Source organism: Myotis nattereri (genome assembly GCF_964212035.1).
Source record: "Myotis nattereri genome assembly, chromosome: 13".
Taxonomy (NCBI): domain Eukaryota; kingdom Metazoa; phylum Chordata; class Mammalia; order Chiroptera; family Vespertilionidae; genus Myotis; species Myotis nattereri.
The window spans coordinates 19,516,468-19,527,812 of record NC_138088.1 but is presented as its reverse complement, the minus strand read 5'-3'; the positions used below and the strand labels follow the sequence as shown (position 1 = coordinate 19,527,812).

At 51.5% G+C, this 11,345-nt stretch overlaps 1 protein-coding gene across 1 annotated transcript; it reads right to left on the bottom strand.

Annotated features, from left to right (window-relative positions):
* PCBD1 (pterin-4 alpha-carbinolamine dehydratase 1) lies at nucleotides 1-6,175 on the bottom strand. Its single transcript, XM_081104867.1, has 4 exons — nucleotides 6,081-6,175; nucleotides 2,779-2,910; nucleotides 2,029-2,109; nucleotides 1-562 (listed from the first exon to the last, which is right to left on the bottom strand). Exons 1-4 carry the CDS (start codon nucleotides 6,081-6,083, stop codon nucleotides 464-466), a joined length of 315 nt encoding a protein of 104 aa, XP_080960993.1. The 5' UTR covers nucleotides 6,084-6,175; the 3' UTR covers nucleotides 1-463.
* Nucleotides 6,176-11,345: the final 5,170 nt, after the last annotated feature.

The following is an 11,345-nucleotide window of genomic DNA, read 5'->3' as shown; positions in this document are numbered from 1 at the left end:
CAAGTGAAACAAGTTTTATTTGAGGCATAAAAGCATGGGTTTCTATCACATAGGAGGGGGCTGGCATTAAGGTTCTGGTTTCTAAGATTCTGTCTGTCTTAGACACAGCTCCTACCACAGCTTCTTGGGAAATGAATTAGAAAGGGAGCAAGATACGGCCTGGAAAGAAAATCATTTCTGTTGCTGGAAAGCTGTAAGGAATGGGAAGATCTTATTCAAACGAGGGCACCTTCTATAGGGCCCCAAGATGAAGGGCACAGTGTGGGGGAAAACAGTCCAAGTTCCTGGTGTTGGCAGTGACACTGGCATCTCTTCCCACAGCAAGGACTCGCCCCGAAATGGAGGCAGCAAGGTGGACATAGCAATTTTGACTACAGCAGCACTTGGGGGGCTCCCCTGTTCTCTCTGGATTTCCAGATCAGTCACCCCTTTCCCTGAAGAATTCAACGAGGCAAGGCAGGGTCTAGGTCATGGACACGGCTACTTGTTCGATGAAGCTGGCCAGGTTTATGTCCCGTTCCGACAGGCCTGCACACTCATGGGTGCTCAGGGTGATGTGGACCTGAAACAGAGCCAGAGATTGGGACCAGCTGATTCCACGGACCTCACTGAAGAGCAGGAGTCACTAGCTGTTGGCTCAGCCACACCGAGCTCCGGAATACAGGCATACCCGCCTCACTGCGCTTCCCTGGGGCTGCGTTCCTACAAGTTGAGAGAGTTTGTCCCTCCAGCAAAGCGGCCACGACTCGCTAAAGCAGTGGTTCTCAACCTGTGGGTCACGACCCCTTTGGGGGGGTTGAATGACCCTTTCACAGGGGTCACCTAAGACCATCCTGCATATCAGATATTTACATTACGATTCATAACAGTAGCAACGTTACAGTGATGAAGTAGCAACGAAAATAATTTTATGGTTGGGGGTCACCACAACATGAAGAACTGTATTAAAGGGTCGCGGCATTAGGAAGGTTGAGAACCACTGCGCTAAAGGCTCAGGTGATAGCACTTGTTAACAATAAAGTATTTTTAAATTAAGGTATGAACACTGGCTTTTTTAGACATAATGCCATTGCACACTTAATAGAGGACAATAGAGTGTAAACATAACTCTTACATGCACTGAAACAAATCTGTGTGACTCGCTTTGTGGTGGTGGTCTGGACCGGAACCCATATCTCTGAGGTCTGCCTGTGGCAGCCAGTCACTACAGGGTTTCCCCTGGGGGCTGCTGTCCCGACAGCACTGGTTTCTGTAACAGCAGTGCAGGACTGTCTTCTATTCCACCTCCAAAAAAAATGGCAACTTCAGCTTTAGGTTAAAAATGAAATCTCCAAACATTGAGAGTTACCTAAAAACTAAAGATGAGCCCTGCCCAGTGTGGCTCAGTTGGTTGGAGCAGCATCACCAAAAGGTTACGGGTTTGATTCCTGGTCAGGGCACATACCTAGGTTTCGGGTTCACTCCCCTGCCTGGCGCATACAGGAAGGCAACTGATCTATGTTTATCTCCCACACAGATGTTTCTCTCTCCCATCCCCTCTCTGTAAAATCAATGAGCATGTCCTCGGGTGAGGATTAAAGACAAAACAAAAAAACTAAAGGACTCCAGTTCCCACTAAACGCTATCCATGTCTTCTAGCCTTAATGTTTTCAGAATCCAGGATAGCGCTTGGCCCATGGCAGGCATTTAATGACTGTTTCAGTTCATTCAGCAGAATATCTGATCTGTTTGCTGTGCATGGCTATTAGTTCAATTTTATTACTTCATTCTTCCATTCCTTCAGAAAGATTTAGGCCACGTAGAGCTAGGAACAGTGGCTATGTTGGACTCCCATAGCCTTTCCTTCCTTGGGTTTTATCTTCTTGGTGTCTACTTGAACAGTGTTTTAATGTGCATTTTAAACATTTGTAGAGATGAATGGAGCAGGAGGAGTGGACAGTCTGGGTGAGGAGGCCCGTAGGGAAGTCCAAGGGAGGTGGAGTTCTCGGAACTTGAACTCGCCAAGCACAACAGGCACACATCACTCACCTTGTTGTACACGTTAAACCATTCAGGATGGTGGTCCAGCTTCTCAGCCTGCAGGGCCACCCTTGTCATGAAGCCAAAGGCCTGTTAGTGGAGTGAGACCCAGGTTAGTGTTTTGCGCAAGAGGCTGCTGGGCACCCTTCCGTGGCCAGTGTTAGGCCTCGATGCAGGAGGGCTGACAGGCTTCCTAGGAGGAGACCCCCTCGCGCTTTCACCATCCCCAGCATCTTGCCACTGGTTCTGAGGCAGGAGCTCGAGGGGGTCTCCCTGCAGTAGGAAGGAAGACCACCAACAAGGTGGAAACACCGCAGAGGTGCTGAGTCTTGGCCAATCTTTTGTCTAAAATATCTTCAGATGTAAGTTCAAGGTGTGGAGAGTCCAAAGCCAGGTCTGCCCTCTCCCATCCCCAAGGGTGACACTGTCTGAGTAACCAGCATTAGTGTAGTGTTTGAGCGTCTAGGACAGCAATTCTCAACCTGTGGGTTGCAACCCCTTTGGCGGTCGAACGACCCTTTCACAGAGGTCGCCTAAGACCATCCTGAATATCAGATATTTACATTACGATTCATAACAGTAGCAACATGACAGTTATGAAGTAGCAACGAAAATAACTTTATGGTTGGGTCACAACATGAGGACCTGTATTTAAAGGGCCAGAAGGTTGAGAACCACTGGTCTAAGACTTCAAGGAAGAGAACAAGTGTGACCCCATGAGCCCCAGACTCAGAAAACTGTCCCGCCCCTGGGCCATACCCGGTTGAAGTCTTTGAAATGGAACTGCTTGAAGATGGCATCTCGGCCTTCTGCCTCAGTCCACCCCACGGCCCTCAGGTTTGGCAGCAGCTGGTCCCTCTCCTCAGCACTGAGCCTGTGTGCTTTGCCAGCCTAGGAGAGGAAAAAACCAGAGGCCCGAGGGCATGTCTTTGTACAGGACTAAGGAGAGGGCCCAGACCTTTGAGGGAACTGAGCCAGCTTCCACTGGCAGCTCTGCACCCAGGTGACAGTCAAAGGGCAGCTGGTCTAAAGCAACAGACATGGAGTGGGGAGGGTGGCACCCTGCCCTGGAGGTGGGGCCCTGGTGCAGGCACTGATAGGTTCTTAGATTTACACTCCACGCAAAAGGACAGAAAACCCTGTCCCGGCCAGCACACCCAAGTGTTGTGGGTTCAATTCCCGGTCAAGGGCATGTCCTGGGTTGCAGGTTTGATCCCAGGTCCTGGTTGAGGTACGTCCAGGCAACCTGTCAATATGTCTCTCTCACATCAATGTTTCTCCCTCTCTCCCCGTCCCCTTCCACTCTCTCTAAAAATCAATGGAAAAATATCCTTGAATGAGGATTACAAAAAAAAAAAAGACAGAAAATCCTAAAGTATGATGCCAATCACATCAAACTAAGTAATGTTCCCCATCCCCCCAAAGTAAGTCTCTTACACTAATGAGGGAGTAAGAGCAAAGCCTAGCCTAGACGTGTGTGTATTACCACATAACCTTACAGAAAATGAGCACCAGCTGTCCAACCTTCCTTGTCCATACGGACCTGCCTCCATGCCCTACGGGCACCCGCTGCCAGGTGCGCTGAAGAGGAGACAGGCCTGGAAGGGGAAGACCACGGCGCCTCCCCGAGTCGGTGAGAGCTTAGGCATCCTTCTCAGGTGGGTCGGTGCCTCTGTCTCTGGGGCCGGCAAAGGGCCCAGCACTAAAGACATTCCAGGCGGCCCTGAGCCACAGTGCAGCAGACGAGCACTGACCACCACCCAGTGCATCCTCCATGGCGCTCCCAGCCGCCTCTGGTTCCCAGCGGCCAGGACACAGGTTCGCAGACTTCCTTCCCCGACCTTCTTTCCTGTCAGGCTGGGAAGCCTGAGCCACAGAGCTCGGTTAAAAGTCGAAGTCACTTGGCCAAAGGCAATTGGCAAACCTAGTGCCCCATCTGTATATTGTGCAAAGTGCCCTCTGGGCAGCCCGGATTGGCACAATTCAGGCCATGAGCGGAACCTTCCGAGACTGAAGGAAGCAAGTCAGTTCTATCCTGTGGAGGATCCAGGTCTAGGAGCTGAGGGGCGTCCCAGAGTGAGGCTCCTGAAATCGATCCCCCAAGGACCGCAACCATGCAGCGCTAAGTAAAAAACGCACCAAGGTCTGGGGAGACAATGTGAGGGAGGGGAAAGCAGCGTTCCTGAGGCAGCCCGCAGGCCACATGGGTGGAGGGAGCGTGCAGGGGTGGTTCCAGCCCAGTTCCTTTCTCCAGCCAGGTGGCCCGTGGCACTCGTCTCCCTGGGCTTCATGGGTGAAAGGGGACAAGCACGTCCACGTCACATCAGCAAGAGCCAAAGGGACACTTCAGTAAACACCGTTGTTATTAAAGCAGTGGTTCTCAACCTGTGGGTCGCGACCTCTTTGGCGGTCGAACGACCCTGTCACAGGGGTCGCCTAAGACCATCCTGCATATCAGATATTTACATGACAATTCACAACAGTAGCAACATTACATTTATGAAGTAGCAACGAAAATAATTTTATGGTTGGGTCACAACATGAGGAGCTGTATTTAAAGGGCCGGAAGGTTGAGAACCACTGTTAATTGAAGGAGTGTCATCTGCATTTTTAAAAGGAAACTTCCTGGGAGAAGTAGGCTCAGGATGGGCCTTGGGCTTGGGCAGAATTGGAAAAGCGCTCCGGCAAAGTCCATCTTTTTCCCCCTCCTGAAATCACGTGTTCTCTCTGGATGCTCAGACGGGGCCTGTCTGCCCTCTGGGCGGCAGAGCCAGGAAGGCAGCAGAGATCGGCATCACAGAGCTCCTTCCGGAGCTGGCCTTTCTCGGTGGCTGAGAAGCCTGCTCCACGTTTCCAGGCAACCGGATGACCAGACGTCACCCAGGCATCAGAACTCACTGTTTGGTTCTTTGGCTCTGAAAGGAGTGGTGGGTACTAGTGAATCCCCGGAGGGCCCCCCTTCTCTTTAGAGTCCTCTGGAACCCCCAGGACTCACAGCCCGAGGCTGAGCTGACAAGCCCCTCTAATCTGGGGTCAGAGGGGGGAAGGGGCGGTGTTTACTTAGTAAATCCCAAGTCAGGCCTGTCCTGGCCAGGCCTCTGGGGGAGTGTGCCCAGCGGTTACTGATTACCCATGCCCCGCTCCTGGGGCCTCCCTGTGGCTCACTCACCAGCTCCCCCTCCAGCCATAGCCTTCACAGTGCCTCGCAGGTGTCACTGGGGTCTGGACTGCTGCTAATGCTTTGGGGCCAGAAATGGGCTGTTCATACAGCTTCCCGGGTCTAGAGGCTCCTCTCCAGCTGAGGTGGGGAGCCGGGGAGGCGGTGCTGAAGCACACCCGAGAGGAGACCCTCCTGGGGGCAAGCTCAGCCCGGAGACAGATGATCCTGAGCCATGGTGTTTGCACTGCGGGGCAGGCCTCAAACTAGGCACCAGGGGCTGGCTCCGAGGCCAGGGGCAGCACAGGGCGCCCAGCGGGCTTCGCCAGCCCCGGTGCCCAGAAGTGCAAGCCAGAAGGGCAGTAAACAGGGCGCAGAGGAACTCATGAATCCAATCTCCCTCTCCACACTCCCACATACAGACACAACCCATCCCCACCTCCAATACCAGCTCTCCCCACCCAGGCCCTGGTCCCACCGCCCCACCTGTACCCAGGGAGGGCGCTAAGCCCCGCCCGAACTATTGTGGTGCCGAGGGGGCACAGGCCTGGGAGCCCCGGCCAGACTGCCTGTTACCTGGACCTACCGCCGCCCTCTCGTGGCCTCAGCCTCCCCAGGGGCACCACCAGGGGTGGGAGCGCGACAGACCTCCCCCCGCCGCCCCCCCCCCCCCACTCTCCGAACCAGGCGCGTGCTAACCTGCGAGGGGCTCAGAGGAACCCTCCCCACCTTGCCCACCCACCCTCCCCCGCCCAGCCAGCGCAGTCGGCTGCGGGGGAGCGGGGGAGCGGGGGTAGGGGGGTGGGGGGAGACCCTAAGGCCCCCTTCCTCTTCTCGGACCCTAACGCACGCCCGTTCCTAACGGGGCTGCCCCCATCGCGGCGGCGCGCGACTCCCCCCTCACCATGTCGGGGCGCAGCGGGGGCGCGGGCGAGCAGCAGGTGGCGGCGGAGAGGGCGAGCGGCACGGGGTGAACCGGCGGCCGTCGGGCGGGCGGGGCCGGGCTGGGGCCGCCCCGGGGCGGGGAGTGCAGACGGGGCGGGGCCGCCACCCGTAATCATTAACTCTGTCCGGCCGCAACCGGCGCGAGCGGTCTCTGCCGCTTCCAGCATTTTCCTGGGTGCACCGGTGCTGTGGATTGGAGCTCAGGGGTTACGTCAGCGGGCTCCACGGCAGGCCGACGCGTTCGAATCCTGCGCTGCCCCTCAGCCAGCTGTGCCCCTTACCCTGGGCGGGAGATTGCCTTTGTAAACACTCCTTATTTAGGGTGTGATCTACAGTAAATTGCGCACATTTAAAGTGCAAAATTTGATGCGTTTTGACGTATGTTCGCTTCCATGCAACCATCATCACGATGAAGATCATGAACATATCCATCATCCCTAAAAGTGTCCTTCCTCTTCCTTCTTCAGAGAACCATTGATCTGCTTCCCCTCCCTGTGGATTATACCCCATTTTCTAGAATTCGATGCCAGTGGAAATCAGACAGTATTACCCCTTTTGTGCCTGGTTTCTCTCACTCAGTACAAAGACTGTTTGAGGCTCACCCGTGCAGGGGTGTCCATAGTTCCTGTCTCTGATGGCTAAGTAACGTTTATTTTATAGTATTACATTGTCTTGGATATGTCACCACGTGGTTATCCATTCGCTTTCAGATGGACATTTGGGTTGTTTCCAGTTGTTGAGCTGCTGAAAATTTCAGATGACAAGTCTTTGCATAGATAGGTGCCTTCATTTTTCTTGGGTCAGTACCGAGAAGCGAATGGCTAAGCCACATGGTAGATGTATGTATATAACTTCTTAGGAAACTGCCGCAGGGGTGGCACCATCACACACGCCCACCGTGGATAGGTGAGAGCTCCCGGTCCCTGGCCCCGCAGCTGCACCAGTGCTTGGCATGGTCAGTCGTTTTAATTCTAGCCATTCTCACTGGTGTGTAGTGGTATCTCATTGTAGTTTTTTAAAAATATATATTTTATTGATTTTTTACAGAGAGGGAGGGAGAGGGATAGAGAGTTAGAAACATTGATGAGAGAGAATCATCGATCAGCTGCCTCCTGCACACCTCCTACTGGGGATGTGCCCGCAACCAAGGTACCACAATCGAACCTGGGACCTTTTAGTCCGCAGGCTGACGCTCTATCCACTGAGCCAAACTGGTTAGGGCTCATTATAGTTTTAATTTGAGTTTCCGTAATGACTGATGATATCCAATGTTTTTTCATGTGCTTCTTTACCTATTCAAGTTTTCTGACCATTTAAAAAATGTAGTGTTTGTTTTCTTACTGGGTTTTGAGAGTTATTTTGGATACAAGCACTTTAGCAGATATATCATTTGCAAGTATTTTCTCTTCATTCTCACAGTGTTTTTCAAAGAGCAGATGCTCTTAATTTTGATGAAACTCAATATATCAAATGTTTCTTTTATAGACTGATATTTTAGTGTTGCAACTAAGAAATCTTTGCCTGACCCAAGGTCACAAAAGATTTTCTTTTATGTTTTCTCTTATGTTTTATAGTTTTTTGTTTGTTTGTTTTACATTTAGGCCTGTGATTCATTTTTAGTTAATTTTTCATATGCTCTGAGTTATGGATCCAAATTAACTTTATGCATATGGGCATTGAATTGTTCCCTTCTCCACTGAATTGCCTTTGTGTGGAGAGCGGCTACAGTGTTTGGACAGGTTCGAGCCTTAGATGAGAGGGCACAATCCTCTCGTGGCAAAGCCACGTGCAAGTCCCAGCTTAAAGGGCAAAGCCCTCCCAACACAATTCTAGCCAAAGGCTATCGTTGTAAGCTTGACCTTATGGTCCGAACCTGTGGTCCCACGTGGCTGAGTGATATGGGCTTCGGGAGGCGCAGCAAGAAAACAAAGCTTGATCAGGTGCATGTAATTGAGTAGATTCGAAACCCACGAGAACGTTGTAAACATCTTGACCACGCCCTTACTTTGCCTCATGGAATCTGGCTAGAAAATAAAGACTTGGCTTGCAGGTTGTGGTGCTGTTTCTCCATCAGAGAGGGCAGCGCCCACTAGCCACGGCTTAGTCTCTTGTCTGTCTTTTCTAATCCTTCACCACCACCACCCCCAGGTTCATCCATGGCTGTGGCACGGCACACCTTTGTACACTTGTTCTTAAAAAATCAATGGGCCGTGTATGTGTGAGTTTGTTTGGGGAGTTTCTCTTCTGTCCCATTGATCTATATGTCCATCTGGATGCCAACACCACACTGTCTTGACGACTGTAGCTTTATAAAGCTGGAAGTCAGGTAACATACATCCTTTAATATGAAAAACATTTTTTTTAAATTAACCTTCATCCCTATACTCCACTTTTACTTATGACCTCACAATAGTGACCTTTCTAATGTGGTAATATATATTTTTGTTTGTACATGTTCTTCCCAAAAAAAGCATGTTGTTGTTTCACCTCTCTGTATTTTTTTTGTAAATTGTACTGTTATGCCATATCTCATTCCAGAATAGTTAGTGGACAGAATAGAATAGTGGATAATTCAAAGCAGAATAGTTAGTGAGCAATTACTCGTCATCTATGTTGCTATATGCATAGTTAATCTGTAGTTTCTAACTGCTACTTGGGTTTCTGTGGTGAGAATCCACCATGATTTATCGTCCTACCAGTGATGGACACTCAGATTGCTTCCAGCTCCCTACCACTATGCCACGACACACACACACACACACGCGCGCGCGCACGCACACACGCACACACGCACACATGCACACACGTGTACACACACGTGCACACGCACACGCACATACACGCACACATGCACAAGCGCGTGCGCACGCACACACACACGCACACACACATGCACAGCCAAACAACAAAGTGATCCTGCAGGGAACATCTCTCTCAACTCAACAGCTCTCAGGCCTGTGGGAAGTTTCTTAGACAACGTGTGTACATGCATATCCTGTAAATCCAGCAATTCCCCCAGGGGTATGTATGTACCCATAGCCAGTTCCAGATGCCGTCCAGACGGCTGCACCAGTCCCCATCCCACTGCAGTGTGTGAGGGTTCCTTTTCCCTTGCGTTCCTCACACATACCTACTCACCCTTGGCGTTATCTAGCTCTTTCATCTTTGCCAAGTTCATAGGTATAAAACGATAGCTCACTGTTTTACTTTGCATTTTTCTAATTACTAATGATTCCGAGCACCTCTTCATATTGCTTCCTAACATTTGGGACATAATGTTTATTCATTGCTTTTTAATATCCTTTGCAAAATTTTTAGAATTTATAGTGCTCCTTTTTTTTTTAGTTGATTTGCAGGAGTTTATAGCTAGACATTAACTGCTTGTCAGTTTTAGATATTGCAACTATCTCCTTCCATTCAGCCATCCGTGTACTAACTTCTTCTATGTGGGCCTCTGTGGGCAGAAATCTTATATTTTGGTGTAATGAGATTTCTCCTTTCCCTCTATAACTTAGTGCTTTTAAAGACTTATTTGATAAGTCCCCTCCCACCCCTTTTACAACAAAATGTTCTTGCTTTTCTTCTAACCTTGTAGTTAGATAAATTTAGGACCCGATGTGAAAGGTCCCCGTTAGAATGCAGTGTTCGGCTCCAGTAAAACTGGACGTCACCTCATGGCTTCTGCTAAGCGTCTGCCTGTGGAGGGACTGGGGCTTCCCAGGCAACGCTGCCTAGCAGAGACTGGCAACGCATGGGACCATGAGAAACAGTGGTTCGTTCTTATCAGGACACCACCGTTTGTTATGCAGCAATAGCTGACAGGACAAATAGATTCCTGAACAAAAATTGGCACCTGGAAGTGAGCAACCTAAAACGCAGTATCAGCTTGCGACCGGTGTGGAGTATGAGGCAGGAGGCAGTTTTGAAACGCAGTGAGAGGGTTCTACCGCCGCCCAGGATGCAGAAAGCTGCGGAGTGTCGCTCCCACACTAACAAGGAGAAAAGCCTGGATATACTACAGAATCATCGCTTTTCTTCAGCTTGCCACGGCACGGAGGTCACTTGGCAACGGAGTAGCCTGCATTGGAAGGAGGAGAGGATGCGGACTGGCTCACCTGTGCCAGGGCTGGGGCGGGAGGGGGAGGACCCGTGGCCGTGGCCTCGTGAAGAGCGGGTAAGAAGTCAGCTATAATCTTAACACATTGTTGCAGGCCAGGCGTGTGCCTCCTGCCGGTGGAGTGGCTGGGAGAGTGCGCACACACTGAGAGCTTTTATTTATGGTGCTCAGGGGAGAGTGGGGAAGGGCAGCAGGTGGGAGTGAGACGCCCTCAGCCCAGTAGGGGCAGGAGGGGATGGGTCAGCTGCTGCTGTGGGGAAAGTGCCAGACCCCTCCTCCTCTCCAGACCCCTGCCCCAAAGGAGCAGAAGCCTTGAGCCACCAGGAGCGGGCCAGCAACCCTGTCCCTTCCGGGGCTAGGTAAAGGCTCACTGTGGCTTCATTTCGGTAGGAGGGAAAGACTCCCTCTGCCTGCGGGAGGTGCAGAGAGCAGTTCTAGGTCGGGATCCTATACCAATACCTTTAGAGGTCGCTGTCGCGGGGAGGAGCAGGGAGCCCGCTAAGGGCTGCCACAGATCACAGGCAGGCAGTCTGGCTACCAAGGGGTGGGGATGGGCATAGGATGGGCGGGAACACTGCAAAAGCTCCCGCACCAGGGACCACAGAGAGCCCACCCCCGCACCAGCTCCAACTGAGCTCTCAGCTGCAACAGTAGCAGCCTGTCTACCACAGGAGAAGGGGAGAGCGTTGAAGGCCTGGAAAAGGCCACCTGACAGAGCCGTGCTGGCGAGGATGAGGGGTCACGGGAACTCCCCTAATCGCTGGTGGAAAACAAAATGGTTCAGCTCCTTCGGAAAACGATCGGGCAATTTCCAAAGCAGTTACGCGTACACTTACCGTGTGATTCAGCAATCCCAGTCCAGGAGAAAGACCAGAAACCCTATGCAAATGTGCATGGCAGCGCATCTGGAAAGAACCTAAATGTCCCCCCGCAGCTGAATGAATGAACAAAGGGGTTCCATTCAGACACCGGAGTACCAGTCAGCAATGCAAAGGAACTGCCTGCTGACCCAGGCAGCAGCACGGGCAAACCTCAGACACGTGATCCTGCGCGACAGAAGCCACACTCAAACGCTTCTCAGAAAACTGTTAAAAAATGAAATTGTGT

Bases quoted from the DNA above. Each gene is read 5' to 3' on its own strand.
- PCBD1 (XM_081104867.1), bottom strand. The intron at 2,110-2,778 runs GTATGGCCCAGG...CTCCACTAACAG, and splicing joins ATTTCAAAGACTTCAACCGG to GCCTTTGGCTTCATGACAAG. The intron at 563-2,028 runs GTGAGTGATGTG...GCTCTGTTTCAG, and splicing joins GGTTTAACGTGTACAACAAG to GTCCACATCACCCTGAGCAC.